The 19,047-nt window shown below is 53.2% G+C and overlaps 5 protein-coding genes across 5 annotated transcripts; 2 read left to right on the plus strand and 3 right to left on the minus strand.

The window, feature by feature from the left end:
* Nucleotides 1–720: 720 nt before the first annotated feature.
* On the minus strand, nucleotides 721–2,301 carry SODALDRAFT_268458 (hypothetical protein; the record flags this gene model as incomplete). The annotated part of the gene is made up of 1 exon (XM_028607610.1): nucleotides 721–2,301. The coding sequence occupies one exon, from the start codon at nucleotides 2,299–2,301 to the stop codon at nucleotides 721–723; it is 1,581 nt and encodes a 526-aa protein (XP_028471599.1).
* Nucleotides 2,302–3,921: 1,620 nt separating this feature from the next.
* On the minus strand, nucleotides 3,922–7,671 carry SODALDRAFT_47913 (cell division control protein). Its single transcript, XM_028615402.1, has 2 exons — nucleotides 7,144–7,671; nucleotides 3,922–7,007 (listed from the first exon to the last, which is right to left on the minus strand). Exons 1-2 carry the CDS (start codon nucleotides 7,495–7,497, stop codon nucleotides 4,047–4,049), a joined length of 3,315 nt encoding a protein of 1,104 aa, XP_028471600.1. The 5' UTR covers nucleotides 7,498–7,671; the 3' UTR covers nucleotides 3,922–4,046.
* On the plus strand, nucleotides 7,571–11,213 carry SODALDRAFT_375926 (hypothetical protein; the record flags this gene model as incomplete). The annotated part of the gene is made up of 18 exons (XM_028614776.1): nucleotides 7,571–7,743; nucleotides 7,887–7,973; nucleotides 8,031–8,177; nucleotides 8,345–8,373; nucleotides 8,529–8,615; nucleotides 8,792–8,874; nucleotides 8,942–9,045; nucleotides 9,167–9,469; nucleotides 9,570–9,642; nucleotides 9,705–9,739; nucleotides 9,798–10,021; nucleotides 10,064–10,106; nucleotides 10,240–10,323; nucleotides 10,433–10,587; nucleotides 10,675–10,707; nucleotides 10,769–10,854; nucleotides 10,912–10,971; nucleotides 11,097–11,213. The coding sequence occupies 18 exons, from the start codon at nucleotides 7,571–7,573 to the stop codon at nucleotides 11,211–11,213; spliced, it is 1,923 nt and encodes a 640-aa protein (XP_028471601.1).
* Nucleotides 11,214–11,420: 207 nt separating this feature from the next.
* Nucleotides 11,421–13,378, minus strand: SODALDRAFT_356020 (hypothetical protein; the record flags this gene model as incomplete). Its single annotated transcript, XM_028613878.1, has 4 exons — nucleotides 11,421–11,557; nucleotides 11,867–12,124; nucleotides 13,200–13,317; nucleotides 13,352–13,378. 4 exons carry the CDS (start codon nucleotides 13,376–13,378, stop codon nucleotides 11,421–11,423), a joined length of 540 nt encoding a protein of 179 aa, XP_028471602.1.
* Nucleotides 13,379–14,587: 1,209 nt separating this feature from the next.
* SODALDRAFT_348427 (hypothetical protein) lies at nucleotides 14,588–16,610 on the plus strand (the record flags this gene model as incomplete). The annotated part of the gene is made up of 5 exons (XM_028613369.1): nucleotides 14,588–14,912; nucleotides 14,978–15,193; nucleotides 15,281–15,650; nucleotides 16,073–16,118; nucleotides 16,221–16,610. The coding sequence occupies 5 exons, from the start codon at nucleotides 14,588–14,590 to the stop codon at nucleotides 16,353–16,355; spliced, it is 1,092 nt and encodes a 363-aa protein (XP_028471603.1). The 3' UTR covers nucleotides 16,356–16,610.
* Between the last annotated feature and the right edge of the window lie 2,437 nt (nucleotides 16,611–19,047).

A 19,047-nucleotide genomic window follows, 5' to 3' on the forward strand; every position in this document is an offset into this window, starting at 1 on the left:
TCGCAGAGGTATGCCAGATTCTGCAAGAACCCGCGGCGGGTAGCGACGAGACCGGTTGCAGCATTGCATCGGACCTGAGGGGGCTCCAGGGCTGGGCGGAAGAGGTATGCCACCACCAGGGGTTCCCAGAGGCGAAAGAGGGTGCTCTGGTACTTGCTGAACCTCGGAATGAGAGCCATCTCGGACTTTGGGTGGTTGACGAGAAACTGAAGGGGAGGTAAAGTGGAAAGGGAAGCAAGGTTTGTTGAAAAGCTCGTGGGAAGATGTGCCCTAATAAAGAAGGCTTTCTGGGGAGGTGACTCTGTGGATATAATTCTATATTATCACGGCCCTGCGAGTCGTGGGAGTTATGATGGAAAGAGAAAAACCCCTGTCTATGCCTCTGACGGGTTAACAAGTTCGTTTAGTGCCATGCCTGCCGGCAGTTCGTCCTGGGCGCTTTACAGAGTGAGAGAAACCCTAGTCCTATACTGTTGTCTGACTTTTAACCCAGAGGATGTTCTGGTTTTCATGGAAGTCTTTAAGCCTTCATAAGTACATGTCTTTTATGTCCAACATCCCATCTTCCTGCACATCCATTCAGGAACAGCCTTAAAGACATGGCGTCAGTTTAGTAGGAAAGAGTAGTGTAGTTTCTATAACACAAAAACAAACGCTTTCACAAGTCTAAACCATGTTCTCATGACAGAGCCTATCCGTCTCCCGCATTATACGACCCAATCACTTCTCCTGAATCCCAAGCTGCCACAGCACCTCAGAGTGCACCTTCCTCAGGAACACCTCCATCTCCTCCCTGTCATGCCACGCATCATTGTACGCGATCCTGAAATCTGTAATCCCGCGGTATCCCGTCAAGTACACACCAATCTCCGGGCCCAGGATATGCGCCACCATCCACGTATCACTCACATCAAGCGCCCCGCTCGGCTTCGAGGGAATCACCCCATCAATGCGCCCCAAACTAGACAACAACGCCGCCGCATCCTCCTCCGGCGGCGGCGGCGGTCCCGGCTCGGCACCCACGGGCGGAACCGGCCACACGTTCCCATACACCGCGATCCCCAGCGCCGCGTACTCCGGATCGGCGCTGAACTTCTGGTACCACGACTTCACGATGCGCGCGGCCTCCAAGTAGCGCGTCTTGCGGATCTCTTCGTCCTCCAGCTCTCCCTTCTCCCCCAGCGGCGGCAGCGTCAAGTCGACCGGGATAGCCTGCACCGAGATGGAATGGTACACGGTGGCAGGGTGCTCCTTATCGTACGGCGGGACGCAGTTCGGCCGCTCGTTGCGGAGGAGCAAGCTGCTGTAGCGCATGGGGATGGGTTCGCTCCCGCGCTCCCCGGCGTGGAGGTTCAGCAGGACGAAAGGGATGGCGGTGTGGAAGGCGTGCGTGACGGAAATACCGGCAGCCTTGCACGCCTGCGCGATGGCGACGTTCTCCGCCTCGCCGATGGTGAGGTGGACGACCTGCTGGTTGCCGGCCACGGTGGCGCCCTTCTTGTACGGGATCGAGAGGGTGCGCGCGCCCTCGGGCGGCTGGGAGGCCGCGAATTCGGCGCCGAGGTTCGCGAGGCGCTTTTGCAGCGACTCGGTCGGGGTGGGGGGGATGGCGGCGGCGACGCGGAGAGGCGGGCTGAGGCGGTCGGCCTCGGATCCGTCGCAGACGGGGACGGGGTAGTCGCGGCCCTGTTCGAAGGCTTGGCCGACCAGCTTGACGTAGTCGCCCATCAGCAGCCAGCCGCCCATGCCGTCGATGGTGTCGTGGGCGATCTGGAAGAAAATCTCGCGGCGAAGCGGGCGACCGGGCTCCTCCGAGCCCGGGGTGGGGATGACGCTCAGGGTAGAGTAGTCGGGATGAGGAGGGTCGGCGTTGGCGTGTTCTTCGGCGGAGAGGGTGGCAGGGAGGGTGACAAAGGTGGCGTCAAGGTCAAGGGTAGCGGTGGCAGTAGCGGTGGCGGTGGCGGTGGCGGCATGGCCGTTTCGGTAGACCTTGATGAAGTCGCCGGTGGTGGGGTCCCTCTCGGTCTTGCTGGCGATGGTGGGGTGTCGGTAGCGGAGCGCGACCCAGGCCTTCTTCAGGGCGTCGTCGGCTCGGGCTTCGATGTCCTGGGCTGACGAGCCTGAGGGGGGTTGGAAGTCGAGAGAGAAATGGCCGGTGACATATCGATACTTTCGACCGGTGGCTGCGTAGATGAGGTGAGCACCGGCGTAGAATCCTTCGACTTCGTCTAGGCTGCGTTTCCAGACGCCGGGTTCGGTCTGGCGCCAAACGTACTTGGCGTAGGGGTCTGTCTGGGTCATTTTCTGGGAGTGTCTTGACGTTTGTTGACGTTTGGTGACGTTTGTCCTTTGGGAGGGATCGGTACCAGGGGTCAGACGTTCGAGATGAGACTTGGAAGATGAGGCTTGGGCATAGAGGAAAGAAAGATCACGAAGCTACGGGACAGGAAGTGGGTGGAGGTGAGGTCAGATATACATACACACGAGCAACACGGGCACGCCACGGCCACACGGAGCTGTGGATATGCGATGCGGCACAGGTTGCGTGGCCCACAAGCGGAGACGGAGGGAAGAATCCAGAATCTAGGGGTTCCTCGTCGTATCGGACAGTCCGTAGCCAAACATAGACACCACAATGCCTATTGACGATGGCTCTAGTCCATCCCTGCGAATCGGAAATGAAGGAACAATAGACTGACAGATGAACCAGCGACTAGGGTTGATCGAATGAGGGTCTAGCGGGATTGGGGGCCAAAGGAGATGGATGCATGGGTCATGACGGACCACACGTCCCCGTCCCCCGTTCCGAATCGGACTTCCACTCGGACTCGGGCGGTCGTCCACAGAAGGGCCACTTGTGTCATTGGCTGCATGTGGGCATTCTTGGTCGGGCTAGGAGTTTCGCATAAAGGATTAGCGCGAGATCTGCGCTGCTGCTGATGTCGTCCATCTTTCTGGCTGTGTCATTCGTCGCGAGGGGCTCGTCCTGGTCATCGTGGTCAAGACTCAAGACGCGAAGACCGACGAAGCGAGTCTGATTGACGCGAGTAATAGCGAGCGGATGGGCTCGACTGTTTTCGGAAACAGAAAAATATAAATCGGGCGGATATCACTTCAGTTTCGAGATGAAAAGTGCAAGATACGTGTTTGATCTTGTGATGGTGATGGAAGAAAAGGCAACGGTCAATGGAGGATGATGATGCCCTGGAGAAGAATTCCGGGGTGCGGTGTGAAGGATTTCGTTCTCGTCTTTGCTGGCTTATGTAATGATTACGCCGACTAAGAGAATATCACGTGATAATGAGCCAGGCTCAGTCTTATGTAAGCTCTGATGTTGACGTTGCTTAATTAAGGCATTTAATAGGGACGTTGAACTTCACCTTCTCACATTCTCACGATAGCAACGAACACGACGACATAATGACACTCGGCAAAATGGAGCGACTTATTCAATGCACGTCGTAGGAATCGCTCATATCAATTATCCGTAGCAAAGATGCATGTGGTCTACAGAACAATTCATCGTCAAGCCTGCAGTCCAACCACCATCTGCTCACTGGACTAATCGGCCGGCACAAGACATGACAACCCTTCTCCGGGGGCATTTGTTTTTGTTCGTTTTGCGCTCCTCATGCACAATACAATACCCATACCGTTATTCCCATACCTCGTGTTCTCGACGCCTAGTACATAAATCGCGAAATAAACCTATGTGTCCTGACCCGACCCTCCCTCTTCGGGAAAGCAGTCCTGCGCAACGCCTTCCATGCTCAACCCATGACGACCATAAAATGTAAATGAAGATAAAACGAGGGAAAGAAATTCCCTCCGATAAGACTTGACCCCCCATGATCACGTATCCATGTGCTGTTGTGTAGTTGGGTATGACGATGAAGAATGCTGCATGTGCAAAAACCGAACCCCTTGCTCGATGGGCTTCGTGGTTTTCATAGTTGTTGTTCTTGTGTTCCTTGTGTTCGGACGGTGCTTCGTCGTCGCGAGTCGACCATCCCGTCTCGTGTCAAAAAGTTCGCCTTCAGGTATCCTCAGCCAAAAGTGCGTTGACCTCGCTCTCGTTTAAAAGTTTCCGCTCGCCCAACTCCTCGGGCGGCTTGCCGTCGCGTACTGCACCAAAGTCGAGAATCTGTGAAAAGGAAAGAGAAAAGAAAGTTAGCAGCCATCACCCAACGCCAACAGACCTCCGAAAGATACCGCGACAGCTTGAGGCTTACCTCCACATAAGTTAGACTGCCCCGTTGGACCGCCGCGACGCATCGCCTCTCGTCAAACTTGACCTGCCACACCCCATTAAGGTCCGTCAACAGGTCCTGCATGCACTCGCCCGTCTTAATATCCCACATCTTGACCGTCTTCTCGCTGCCCGAGATCACCTTCTGCCCGTCGTGCTGGAAGCACGTGATGGCCCCCGTGTGCGCCGTCAGCGTGTTCCGGCACTTGCCGTTCTCCGGGTCCCAGATCCGCAGCGTGCTGTCCGCCGCCGCCGACACCAGCTTCTGGTCCCGCAGGTCCAGCAGCCCCACCAGCAGGCTGTGGCCCTCCAGCGTGTGCAGGCACGCCCCCGTCTCGAGGTCCCAGATCTTGACCAGCGAGTCCATCGACCCGGAGATACACCGGTTGCGCTCGTGGTCCAGCACGACACTGTATACCTTCTGCGAGTGCCCGCGGAGCACGTGGAGCGACTCGCCCGTGCTGATCCGCCACACCCGGACCGTGCTGTCGTAGCTGCCGCTGACCAGCGTGTCCCCGTGCGCCGCGATCGCCCGCACCGACTGCGTGTGGCCCGTCAGCGTGCGGATGAAGTAAGGGCAGTCCGCCTCGTTGGCCGGCGGGCCCGTCTGGATGTACCGCCGCGATCCCGGTTCCGGCAACCGCCACACCCGGAGCTGGCTGTCGCGCGATCCCGTGATGATCAGCGGCTTGGGCGGCATCATGATCGGTTTCCCCTCGTACGTCTTGCCCACCTCCGTCGGCATGAGGATCTGCAGGCAGCGCACCGTGCTAGTGTGCCCGTAAAACACCTGCGTGCAGAGGCCCTTCTCGATGTCCCAGACCCGCACCGACCGATCCGTCGACCCGGACACCAGCACGTTGCCCACGTACTGCAGCGCCCAGACCCCGCCCTCGTGGCCCTCGAGCTTCTTGCGGAGCTTGCCCGTCTTCGTGTCGTAGACGTGGATCAGCGTGTCGTCGCTGCCCGTAATGATCTTGTCCTCGTCGAACTGCAGCGACGTGATGACGTGCCGCGGGTGCGCCGCAAACGCCACGTGCCCGGGCTTGACCTTCCCGCTCGTCCAGCTCTTCCGGATCATGTGATGCCGCCGGTACAGCGACTTGAAAAGATGGAGCTTCTGGAGGCTGGGCAGTCCCATCTCCGGATTGGGCACCGCAGCCGCGGCGGCGTTAGCGGCCGACAGGGGCCCTTCCGACTTGTGTTGCCTCGCCTCCGACCGCCCTGAATCGCTCCTAGACGCTTCCTGTGCCCCGGCCCTGCGCTTCGACCGGTCCGCACCACTCAGGTGGTTGAGACCCCTCTTCCGCTTGGCGCTTCGCAGCCTGGCCGTGGGGTCGGGTTTTCCCATCGTAATCATAGAGCTAGTACTGCTGCCGATACTGGTGCTGGTGCTGGTGCTGGTGCTGGTACTGCTGGTCGTCTCGTCGCCTTCGCCAGAATGGAGCCGCTTGATCTTGCTGAGATCCACCTCGGCGCCCATGGCGCCCACAGGGTCTTGCCAACCCCATCCCTGCGCGACGGCCTTGGCCAGCTCCCCGGGCGGGAGGATATAGCCGTCGCGGTCAAGGAGTTCCTTCCACCCAGTCTCGTTGGTGTCGATGATGTTTCGCCAGTGCTTCGAGACCTGCGCCGCTCGGCACAGGTCGCGGTGGTCGAGATGCGAGAGCACGTTGAAGCTGAGCTCCAAAGGCAGCTGCCTCAAAAAGTCGCACTTGAGTGCCGGCGTCACCGTGTCGGCCACAAGCCGGAGCGTCTTTCGAGGGCATCGACGAAGGAAGTTGTACATGAGAAAGCTCTTCATCTCGTTGGGCATGGCATCAAAGGTTTCGATCATCGAACGGACGTCGAGCATGGTAGCGTGTGGGTCTAATTTTTCCGCCGAGGTATGTGAGCTGTCGCCACCCATGACCATGCTCGTGTTCATGCTCAGCGTCGAGTTCGACTCGAGCTCGTCTCCGGTTTGCGACTCGCGGAAACCAACGGGCCCGTCGCCAGAGCCATGGCTGGAACCAAACGGCACGTCATCTTCTTCGACATCTTCAGGATCATTAGGGTGGAGTTGGGCTGCAGCCAACGTCGGAGACAATCGGGGGCTCGGAAGGCTCGCATCCTGCGAGGCGACGCCGTCCAGCGATGGACGTCGCCCCAAGGCCCGTATGGATTGTTGCAGAGACTCGTCGGCGTCTTGGAAAGGCTCTGCATCGGCATCGGTGATGGGAGGGGTGGCCACATTGCTACTAAAAACCGTCTGCGTCTCGCTGTCCACGGGACTGCTGGGTTCGAGCTGCATGGGTGCGGCGGGTGGTTCGGACTCGGGTGTGCGGCTTAACCGGTCCAAATGCAGTGGGCGAGGCCGAGTGAGACGGTCGGTGCTGGTGGCGCTACCACTGCCGCTGCCGCTGCCGCCGCCGCCGCCAGTGCCGGTAATGACCTCGGAAGTCTCGGGCGTGGCCAGGAAATTTGCCGGTGTTCCACCGCTACGTTCCATCTCGCGTTGTGTTGTCATGGCCAAGTGGCGGCGTAGACGGTGGGTAATTGAATCGGGGTGTGCCTGTGTCCTACTGGCAATCTTGGCGGGGCGGGACGGCCTCCAAAATCCGGCCGCAGATTGTGCCGGGGGGGCAGCGACAGATCGTGGCTTGCGAGGATACGCATCTGAAGGGGAACCGGGCCCGTGTCGAATGGACTCTTGGGATGACTCCTCATCTTTGAGGAGACCAGCTGAGATTCGTGTGGCAGGAGCTTTTTCAATTCTCTGATGGGGGGGGTACAGCTGGTTAGTCCATGGTCTTGCACGGTGGTGTTTATGCTTGGAAGTTTCTTTATTGTAAAGAAGAAGAGGGGGTGGGATAAGGAAAAAAAGGCAAAATGCAACCACGAGGATGACTTACCTTGCTGGAGGTGACAAGCCCGTCGCAGATCTCATCGGAAACGAAACTGGGAATACTATAGGAGAAGCTGACAAGCTCCGGGGGCAGAGGCTTATTGGCTAGGGGATATTCCTTGCCATCGAGATGACTGAGAGGCCGGGACTCGCGGACGTGTAGCGGGGGAAATGTTCGTTTCGTGGTAGTGGTTGTGGTGACGGTCTTGGTCTCGACGCACTCGGACACCTCGAAACTCAGTCGGGATGAGTCCATGCCGAGGGCCGAGCCGTCCTCGTCGAAAGTGACCGATACCGTTTGGTTTGACCGCGGACGCCGATCGGTAGTCATGGTTTGGTGAGGGCCCAGAGGCGGAGTCATGATGAATGACCCGATACCACTTGGCACTGTATAGTGACTTGAATGGAGATATAAAGGGATATGCGTGGTTCGGATGTCGGTATTTATTGGGGTGCAAGCTCGGGAAGTGTGCAAGGAGGATCGATCGCAGGGCGTCGCTCGTTGGATGTCGCGTGCTCGTGGTATAGATCGTCAAGCAGGCGAGGGTGTTGAACTCGGCACTGGAGGTAGTTTGGGCGAAGCGTTGGTCAACAACGCGGGCGGGAGGTAATGTGGTTGAAGGAGGTCGTCGAATGATGAGAGCCCGAGGTAAAAGTAAAGAGGAACGGCTCAAAGAGAGGTGACTGGAAGTAGGGGAGAATCGGCTTGATGAAGGCAAACGAAATAGAAGATCGAATCCACGAACAAAGCGGAATACCTGTTGACCTGTTTACCTGTTGCCACTCGGGGGGGAAAGGCAGGGACAACAATTTGGTCGTCACTTCTGGTCGGGATTCGTTTGTACTCGTCTGTTGCCGATTAGACAAGAGTAGGAGGCCAGTTCATGATCGTAGGGAAGAAGGTGGAAGAAAGGCCGAGTCGGGTAATTTTGCCGCCCCCTTGTTGGCGTTTTCGGCGTTGTCGGTTGAGGCAGTCGAGTCCGACCGGGGGTGGCGTGTGGCGGTCTGTCCTCGGTTGCCGATTCAGTCGCTTGCCCCGTCGTGAGGAATGGAATGTAGAAGAAGTAAATTTTCAAAGGGCAATCCAAACAAAAGAGGAGGTGGTGATGGAAGAGGAATGATGACGGTTAGGGTACCTATGGTAGGGTACGAGAATGCAGGAGGGACGATGGAGGAGAAGTCCCAGACGTGTGTGTGCACGAGGCCAGAAGGGAAGGCAGGAAGACGCACTCCATAGGTACGTTTACTTCGTACCGGCACCTTACCTGACAAAGACGAACGGATAAGGAGCGATAACGGTCTATTAACTTGTGGAAACTAACCCGGAACGAATCAAAGCGGAGGGTAGACGGGAAAGTGGGGAGACTGGTAGCGCTGACTAATCTGTCCCAGCCCTTCAATATTTTGCGCTGCCAAACCCGCAGGGGTGCGCCCAGTGCGAGAAACATATATATCACAGTATTTTACTGTATGGCTACTGTGACGTGCTGCGAAAAATACATCTACGTACCTACTCCGTATATTGCTTACTAACGGTCCATACCTTATCTAATTAAGTTACCCCGACATACCGCTGGAAGGGGCTTAGACTGGCGCGAGGTGGCTTGAAGGGTCTGGGGTTTGGTTACGTAAGTGTGCTCCATATGACTTCGCAGCAGGTATTGAAATGCAAGCTGAGGCGAGGACAGTAGCGGCAACGAGTCAACGACGGCGTGACAAGGAACCACTTCAAACTATGGTTTACAAAATAAAAAATGAACAGTTCGCCCCCTCGATACCGACCTCCTGGACCCTGTCGCATCAAGGCCGCCGCCTACGGAAACGTCTCAGCGAACGGTGAATCGCACAACGTGTTATTACAACTTACGCGTACCGCGCCCCAGGCCCGATGCCCCGCGAACGGACCGAGGTGGGTAGGGCCCTCCGTAGTAAGCAGTAGGCCGTTATCGGAGAGGGGTCCGAGAGAAGGGCGGCTTCGGGTCCGATGGCAGGGGAAGGCTCTAGCTTGCCGTACCCTCTCCACTGCCGAGAAAGCTGGCGGCCGGGCTGCCCCGGTCGACGGCCCTCGCCCTCGATGTCAAGTCACAGGATCTAGATCGATATGTTGCGAGCCGCCATGTTTTCGTCTCTCTCGTTCCCTTCATTCACCATGCCGATATCATTCGTTCGGGTATCAGGGGCAAGACTCACCTCGTGACGTCGAGCTACGTGACACCTGCCATACGGGAGGCTTGTGAACAGGCCGGCATCACGGTATTCATCATCGATTCGCTGATGCCATCACCGTCTTGGGCGACGGGGGCGCTGACCCCGGCGTCGACCACCTCTAGGCAGTGAAGGCCATTGAAGAAGTTCACGAAAAGGGACGACATGTCCGTCATGTCTGAAGATTTCGTGGGATATATTTCGGTCGCTTGACTCGCAATCGGCTAGGTCCTCGAGTTCTAGTCGTACTGTTGACGGGCTCCCCGCTCCCGAGGCTGCCAATAACCCAGTCAAGTTCAAGGTAATGTTGGCCTCAATCTATCCTGCTCATCCAACGGACCAGCTAATTAACATTACCAACAGTTCTCGTGGTCCCTCGTGGCGCCCTTCTCTCCAATGTCTACTCCCCGACCTTCTACAAGAATGGAGAAGTAGTCCATGACACCATATCCCGAGCAAGGAGCTCATAGCCAGTGCTGTGTCGAATCATGTTCTGGACGGATACTCGTTCCTCGCATACCCAAACAGGGGCTCGACCATCTTTCGCGAGTTCTACAAATTCCAGAGGCTCACACCGTCATTCGAGGCTCCCTGTGATACAAAAGGCAACCGGCTTTGGTCAGAGCCCCTCATCGACCCTGGATGGATCGACTCCAAGGATAAGTCCTGGCTAAAGGATGGTATGACATGGGCCGAGATCTAGCAACGACAAACAGGAGCAGACTCGCCGAAAGAGCCACACCTCATCGAGAAGATCGACGAACTGTGCACATTTTCCTTGTCTCTGCAGCCGAACCGGCCGAGATCCTAGACGGTCTGCGATGGATGGGTTCGGAGAAGAGACCCATCCATCGCAGACCGTCTAGGATCTCATTGCGCAACTTAACAAGCTCTGCAGCTTCCACCCCGGGGAGCGCGACTTGGTCATACTACCACACAACTATGTGGTGAAATGGAAGCGGCGGATCAGAGCCAACATGAAGTGGCCTGTCTTTCTTCACGCGACTATGCGAGTCCTCTTCTTTGGCCCCCCGGCTAACGGTCAAAATCTGGAATCATCACATCCACTCTTGAGCTCTTTGGGGATCGAGACGCGTACCCGCCAATGTCAAAGGCTTTCGGAATCATCTGTGGAACTGCTCGCAGATGATTCTGGACGGTTTCGCACCTTTCAACCAGCCTGGCGTATTAAGACCATATACCAAGGAGATCTTCGACCCCCTCCGGGCCAAGGTTAAAGCTGAGGGTATTAAGTTGGTTGAAAGGTTTTTAAAGGACACCTTAAATGGTTGGTTGGCTAAGTAGCCATAATGACTGACTGGTGACTGGGGAGAGGCGATGCGGAACGTAATATTTACCGATGGTGGTGGCAGATATAGCTAGCTACTGTTTGAATAAGTCATATAAGTTGTCTTTTCAATCGCTAGTACTAATGGGGGAACTTCTCCCGTCACTTCACAATATCGACGTTTACTACCGCTGGCCCCATATTGAGGAATCAGGATTGCACAGGGTGGATGCTCGGCACAGGTAGTTCCACGACAGACATCAAGTCTGTCGTCACTCATAGTGCGCCACCAACGTCCCTACAACGTCCCACGCACATACCTCTCAGATTCAACCATACCCGGTTCTGTAATTTCTGTTGCTGTCGTTTGACCATGATAACAACTCCCGCCTCCCCTTCCGCCCTCTCCACCTAAAATAAGAAAATACCAAAGACAAGAAAAGAAACAAATAATGTCTGGCTTGAAGTTCTATCCGTTGCTGGTTTTCGGAGCCATACATCGGATTTGCTGGCGCGACGAGCTTTTAGTTCAAAGTCGTCTGCCGAGGGTGCCCGCCATCCTGTCGCCCAACCATGCGTCTTAAGTCTTGGAATGATCCCTCCGGCGGATTCCTAGGTCGCTATTTTTCCACCGCTCGGCAGTTCGTATCATTCATGGCTTTGAGTTTGCAATACGACTCTTCACGCTAATGTGATCTATTCCCTCTCCCCAGCTCTTACACTTACTGCCCAAGCATATGTACCCCGCCTCTTAATAAAAGTATTATAAGCAGCTCGCAAGGGCGGCCCGTTCAGGGCATTATGGATACCAATGCTGGCTTAAACTGCTCTCCCCATATCAACATGAGATATTGTGTCTCTGTCGGGGCTATACTGGCAGTGTCATATAGGATCTCATTGGCCTCGGCTCCGACACCATGGGCCATGGCTGCGGATGTTCAACCGGCTTGACATAGAAGTCCATCTTGAGAAAGTACAATGATCCACATCCATTTAACCCCTATATGAGAGAGAAGAAGAAAAGGAAGAAATAGAAGCAAAGACGAAGACGAAGAAGAAGACGAGATAAAAGAAAGAGACAAAGAATCAAGGAAGAAACAGAAAGCCCCCGAAGTAAGCCGGAGAGGGAAGAAAAAAACACACAAAATCAGGGTCCCAATTATATCTCCCTCCGCTTTGAGTTTGGTGCTTAGACCGTAGCTACAATGTAATTAGTGCACGAGGGCGCATCTGTCACCCCATTCCATCTTGTCGCATAGGTGTGAGCACGGCGGGGTTAGCACAAGCAAGAGAAATAGGCTTCCCACGGCGTCTTCAATAACAGCAGCTGGATTGATACCATAGATCGACTCGGCCAAAGTCATAGAGGTCATCAAGAAGGAATCCAATCCCTGGTTGTCAATATCTGGAGAGATACTCTTCGAAGAGGTGGAGACCGGAGAGATACCCCTGGGGCGATCCTTGTCTCCTTGAGGTTCTCGAGGACAGCGAGAGGCTGAGCGGACGGAGTGGTTAATGTCCACAGTTTACACTAAACCAGACTCACCACAAAGACCTAAGACGGCTTCGGCAGCGAGATGCCGAAGTTATACCCGTAACTGGACGTCTCGAAGACTCGAACGGTCGAGACTCGAGACTCGAACTTGGCTTACGAAGTAGAACTTAAAAGGACCTCTGGGCAGATCGATAGGTGTGATTCTATCTCGGTCCTTCACGATCCGGCGCAACTACGGTCTACCATCCAACTCAACAAACGTTCAGCCAACTCACACTTCGTAGGTAGTGACAATATATTTCGCAAAGCCCAAGCAACTATGAAGACGGCAACTGCTATTTTATAATTGCCGATAGGTCGTCGACGCCGGAGGGTTGGACGGAGGCTTCAGTTACGTACCTTTCCGTATTATGTAAGGAGCGGATGTAAGAGGTCCGTGTTCTCCCCTAGATAGACTACCTAGCAGTAACATGGGCATAGTATGTCTTTAATATAAGGCTATAAGTACTCCACTGGTATCCCGCCATTATCCCCACACAGAGCTGGCCCTTGGTAATGGCGGTGTAAGAAGGCGTCTATTGGTCAAGCTGAGGAGGGCGCTTACGAAGTACGGGGTAGACGAAACCAGGCGTTTGGGAACCTGGTTAGACTTACCCTTTTGGGTTAAGCGACCCCCGGCATCCCGTTTAAGGTCTTTAAGGGGGAAGTGGGTCGCGGGACCGACCCCTTGTATTTAAACTACCTTATGTACCTTATGTCGCACATTACATCAGACTCGATTTCTGGACTCGATCACGGGGTAGGCTAAGCCGGACCATAAGCCGGACAGGGCTTAGCTTCGTTCCGGAGTTAACCTGGGCTCTTCCTTACGCCCATATAGGCCATATCTCCTCAAGCCGTCAGGACTCAGGCCGCCATGCGGCCATACTAGAAAGCTAGGAGCTGCGATACAAGTTTTAACTGCGGTAAACGCTGGAAGGGGTATCAACAACATCTTTGACTCGCGTAGAGGAAGGGATATAAAAAGGGAAGAATTTGTTATCGAGCTTTCTTAAACGGTCATACCAATACGTACAGGTAATGCTGGATTCATGGATGATGGACACGGCGACGGAGATATGTCGTAGCTTCGTGTGCAAGGCAAAGGCACTCAGTGCGCCAAGACACATAAACCATGGTTCGGCAAGCTTTGACTACTAGGATCTGTTAATACAACGAAGAAGGAACCAGGTTCCCGGTGCTCCATCTTGGCATCTTGCGAAAATCTGCCCTAACTTCACTACCCCGTGGGGTGATGCATATCGCGTGGCATGCGAACCAAGTACGACTCCCCGTCCCACCTACAACGTACATATAGACAGAAATATGACCATGAACATCGCCTCCATTCTGCCAAGAGCTACGAAGTAGGGCTCGGCAGATGTAAACCACTAGAGTCTGCAAACAAAAACGAAGAGCGAGCCAAATTCTCGGTGGTACGAGCTCCGGGATGCTGCTTTAGTGTCCCTGGCCCGAGGATGCATGTCACGCGGCTTGTCAGCCAAGTGCCCATGTGGGACGTCTGGGGTAGTATGAAGGTGACCCAAGCACGTCCCCACCGATCCCTCTTTAGACATGAATCCGGTGTTCCCGGATTTATCGGCCTCGATCTGGATTCATGATTGCGGACTATGCGAATAATCAGATCTACCACCACCTGTAGAAGCCTAGACGTACGGATTCAAGAGCTGCTTGGTCTATGTCGCCTTCCCCCCCCTCGCCCCCTTCTTCCTATCCGCCCCTATTAAAATCAGTATGCCATATCATATATGAACTCTGAACATGAATATACTGCGTACTTGAACAGACCCAAAGATCAGGTGTCTTGTATTCACTCTCTTTCCTGATTCGGCTTGGGTCCTCCGCCGGGCCGTCTTTCCAAGCGTTGTACCAGGCCTGGCGAATGTAATAACTGCCGTATTTTATAAAGACTCAGGGGGCTACCGACTGCCAAGCCAACGCGGGGCTGTTCCCAACTTCATAGATTAAGCTTTCCCTGATCGACCTGAGGGAACCAGTCTTGGTAGTTTCCTAGTTGAACCTTTAATTAATATACGAGTACGTACTCGTGCTGCAGAACTTGTACGAGCTACCTACTTGGGAGAGGCATCCCGAGGCTGTGATGCGGAACCAACCGCCGAGGTTACCTGGTTAGCCTTCAATCTCGGCAATCGGGTTCAAACAGTTTCGAATGGCTCGTATGTTGCGCTATTGTGACCGTGAAAGACGTTCCTTCAAAAGCGCACCCGGACATACAACGCAAGAGTTGTTAGAATGACAAGAACAAGTTAAATACCGGGCTACCCCAGATATGCCCGTTTTCTTTTTTCTTTTCTTCCCCAGAGGTCCTCTCCAGCATCAACAGAACACACCTCCGCCCTCCCCCCCCCCCCCCCCCCCCCCCCCCCCCAGCCGTCTCCCACCATGAAGGTCTCTGCCATCATCCTCGGCGCCGCCGCCGCCCCGCTGGCGTCCGCCCATTACTTCTTTGACGTCAACATCCACAACGGCGTCGCTCAAGCTCCCTTCCGCTACATCCGCGACTTCACCCGCGCAACCCGGTACAACCCGATCAAGTTCTCCTCGAACCCTTCCCAGGACATCCGTGACAACTCCCACGCCGATGGTCCCGATATTCGCTGCAACCAGGGCGCCTTCTCCAACGCCGGCCGCACCGAAGTCCTGACCGTCAACGCCGGCCAGGAGGTTCGTTTCAGGCTAGGTGTTGGTGCTACCATGGAGCACCCGGGTTCGTCCACACCGTTCCATTTATCTCAACTATGAAAAGTTCCAAGTTAACGTGACGGGAAACAGGTCCCGGTCTTGTCTACATGTCCAGGGCCCCTGGCGATAACGTCCGGGCCTACGACGGGTCTGGCGACTGGTTCAAGATCTTCCAGGAGGGCGTCTGCCACTCGAACGGCGACTTCGCCACCAATGCTTGGTGCACCTGGGGCCGGAACTGGGTGGCTGCCACGATCCCCCGGGATACCCCCAACGGCGAGTACCTCGTCCGTGTTGAGCACATTGGTGAGTACATGTATTCTCTTCTGCGGGCGCGGCGATAAAAAGCGCATGCGTTACAAGCCACCGTGATACTAATCGTCATCGCGTTAGGCGTCCACCGCTCTCACGTCAACCAACCCGAGCACTACGTCTCGTGCATGCAGGTCAGGGTCCAGGGGGGCGGCAACGGCAGCCCCGGACCCATGGTCCGCTTCCCCGGCGCCTACCGGGCCACCGATGCCTATGCCACCATGAGCGTCTACAACGGCCACCGCCCCTTCACCTTCCCCGGCCCCGCCGTTTGGACCGGCGGCAACAGCGGCGGCAGCCCTCCTCCCACTAGCCCTCCCCCTACCAACCCTCCCCCCAGCGGCGGCTGCTCGGCTCTTTACGGCCAGTGCGGCGGCAGCGGATGGAACGGCGCCACGTGCTGCTCGTCTGGCACTTGCCGTGCCCAGAACGAGTGGTACTCGCAGTGCTTGTAAAGAGCGCAGTGCATGCCTAGAGCACATGCGCGGGCACCGCCGCAGCATCGGAACTCCGGGAACGCCAAGCCAGCCTTTACGGGCTGGCCCAGGAATCACAACCTCTTTTGGGGTCAAGTGTGTTAGGCGGAGGAAGGGGGTTACTCTGATTCTGGTACATATCACGGCACATTGCATATATCACCCGGCCGACCTTTTATTTCACTTCGATACTATGGCATCCCATAGCAGTTTACGAATTGGCAACCTTTCTGGTCTTGTATCTGGTAGACCTAGTTAGCTTTGGACTCTCCTTTTCTTTATGAAGAAGCAAGCGGTTGCCATTCTATACTGGACTCGTTATGAGAACTTACTTCCGAGTGACCTTGTCGACCCCGTGTGATCCAGTGTGTTAAGAAATACGAAAAAGAAAACATAGAAATTGGAAACATGAAGGTATCGAGCGCGAAACGCAAATACACTGGGTGCGTTCATTTATGGGCTTGCCTGAGAGAAACGAGCAGTGCAGTCCTCGTTGTACTCAACTGCTTTAGCTGGCCCATCTTTTTCTCTATAAATTGCGCCAGCTGTGCGCCTGCATCGTGGTCGAGCAAGTGAATACCGGTGCCTTCATGTTCGTCATGCAGTGCGGCCCAGTAGACGGCATCCAGATGTTCTCGACCGACGGAGTGGAGGTAGTCGCTAGCACGGTCGAACGGTGATGTTGGGAAGAGGTTGGGTGAGTACATGTAGCCTGCGACCGTTGCCAACTCGTTCATGTTATAAGTGAGTGGTCTTCTTTTGACGGACCAGGTGTCGGCCTCCTTCGAGATGGCTCCGATGTGGTTGAACGTAAGCTGAGAAAGCTGAAGAAGATAATCTGCAGTTTGGCTGTAGATCTTGTCCAACTTTGCATTGTCATGTTCGGATCCAAGACAATGTTGCGTTGCTCGCCGTGCGAGGTCGGTACATGTATAGTTTGTCAAATAAAGCGTAGTCAAAATCGTCATAAAATAGGTCAAAAATTGATTGAGGCAATTATGTATAATTTTCACTATCTTAGACCGTTAGGGAAATGCTGCCACCGTATTTTATATAGTGTAGATTCTGTAAGCGTCTACCCGGATTATACTCTTAGTAATCCGGCCTATTACGTAACCGAAAAGACTATAGTCTATTCGACACACCCCCTAATCGCCCTAAAACGTTAGTTAGGCGATTAAAGCTATTCGTAACCGGTAGATAATCTAGCTATATAATCTATTCGCTGTATCCGCCCTTAAATGTATCCTCTAGGTCCTCTAAATATTCTATCCGGACTTCCTCTAGCTATTTCTGCTATAATCGTTCCCGTATATCTATCACGCCTACCTAGGACTTAAATATCTTAAATTTCTCGCCGTATAACGCTTTTATTAATCCGTCTACTACTATTTCCGCGCTCGTAACGTATATTACGAGTATTTACCCTTATTTCTTTACTTAACGTAACTAGTAGCCGTGGATATTAATACAGCGGAGGCGCGTTATTAATATACTAATCTCTTAATTAACTAATTAAATCGTTTAGGTATTATCGTATAAGATCCTTAACTTCGGATCGTTAAATTCCACTCCTATACTAAGTAATAGGCGTTATATAAAGATACCCTCTTTTACACCTTATACTAACGCTAATAGCTCTGCTTCCGTTATAGACGTCGTGACTATATCCTGCTTATTAGCGTGCCACGCTATTATACCGCTAAATAAGCGTATTATGTACGCTTAACTACTCTTTTAATTAAGGGTATTATCGGTAAATAAGGCGTTAATATAGATTTCGATAGTATCGCCACCCCCTAGTTCTAATATAAACGATTAGCTGTTAATTAGATAAAGAATTAGATAATCGGCGGCCTTATAGTGAATAGGCCCTAGATTAACGTTAAACCGGTATAGCCTAGATACTATAAACGCGATATTAGAGCGCGATATTACTACTGCGTATAGTATAGATCCTATCTTCTATAATAGCTTTTAACGTCCGTCGAGGTCCCTAAATAGGGTAGTAGTTCTACGATCTTAATTAGGTGCGTTAGGCGATAGTTACCACTATACTTACTATTTAGCTTTAAAAGGCGTTCTAATTTAGTAATATAGTCGCGTTATAATAGCTAGATTTTACGGGCGGCGCGGTCGCGAATAACCTTAATACTAAAGAACTACTATAAAGGATCGCTACCTTATAAGTTATATTAGCGTTATAGTTTATTAACTACCGACTCTATCTACGCCTTATATTATTCCTTATAAGCCATAACGATATTGTTAACGTAGAAGAACAGGATTAAACCGCGGCGTAGAAAATAACACTATTCTTACGGTATTATCTAGAAGCCGTCCGCTAAAAGGATAGCCGAAAAGTGCTTTTACTAAAGTAGTAAAGACTCCTTAAGTCTATATAACGCCTTTTTTAGGTGTAAACGACTTCTAGGGGCTAAAAAGCCGAGCGGCGGGTATATAAAGATATCGTGGGGGGGGGGCGCGTGTATAAACGCGTTTATAACGTTAAATTATCATAGTATAAGGTTAAATCGGGCGGCGATAGCTATTAACGCACGGAATAACCGTCTAGCTAATATTACTATGTATATCTCCTTAAGGGAGGATTAATACTACTAATCTCCTTATACTATAAGCCTTACCTTATATTTATATAGAAACCTATACTTATCGAACTTATATATTATTACCTATATTAAATTAAGAATCTGATATCTATCTGCTACGGACGCCGGCACTCGTATCCACGACCCTATCTCCTCGTGGCTCCGTAGGTAGTCTTTTTATGCCTATCGGAATAGGTGGCCGTAAAGGTATAAGGGTATATCGCGAGGGTTCTTTAGAGGAGGAGGGAGGTTTTTACGGTGGATCTTTACGGCCGTCGGGGTAACCACCGGAGTACCCGCCGGAGTAACCGCCAGGGTTATATTTCCCGATATAGCCTCCCGGGTTATACTTCCGGTAGCTACCGCCGGGGCCGTGGATTCGTAGGGTATTATTAAGCGTCGCTATAGCGCTATAGGCGTGGACCTTTTTAACCGTAATTTAGTTAGCGGAATCCTATTTAATATATATATATTAGGCATATAACGGCTAGCATTAAATACTATAACCTGATAGTCTTTTTTCTAGCTATCTTTTTACCGAATTAGTTATACTCCTTTATTTAATAGAAGCCCTATAGCCGTGGCTATAAGGGTATCATAGCACCGTATTCTATTATTCTAGAACCCTACGGGTATAGGGGTATTACGGTTTCCTAATATAACGGCTGCTATTAGCGCTATAACCGATAGCGGGGTTATTAGTAGAGTAGGAAGTAATAGATCGGGCGGATATAGACGGTGATTAGGCGCTATACCGGCTAAA

This window comes from Sodiomyces alkalinus (assembly GCF_003711515.1).
Source record: "Sodiomyces alkalinus F11 unplaced genomic scaffold SODALscaffold_1, whole genome shotgun sequence".
Lineage (NCBI taxonomy): Eukaryota > Fungi > Ascomycota > Sordariomycetes > Glomerellales > Plectosphaerellaceae > Sodiomyces > Sodiomyces alkalinus.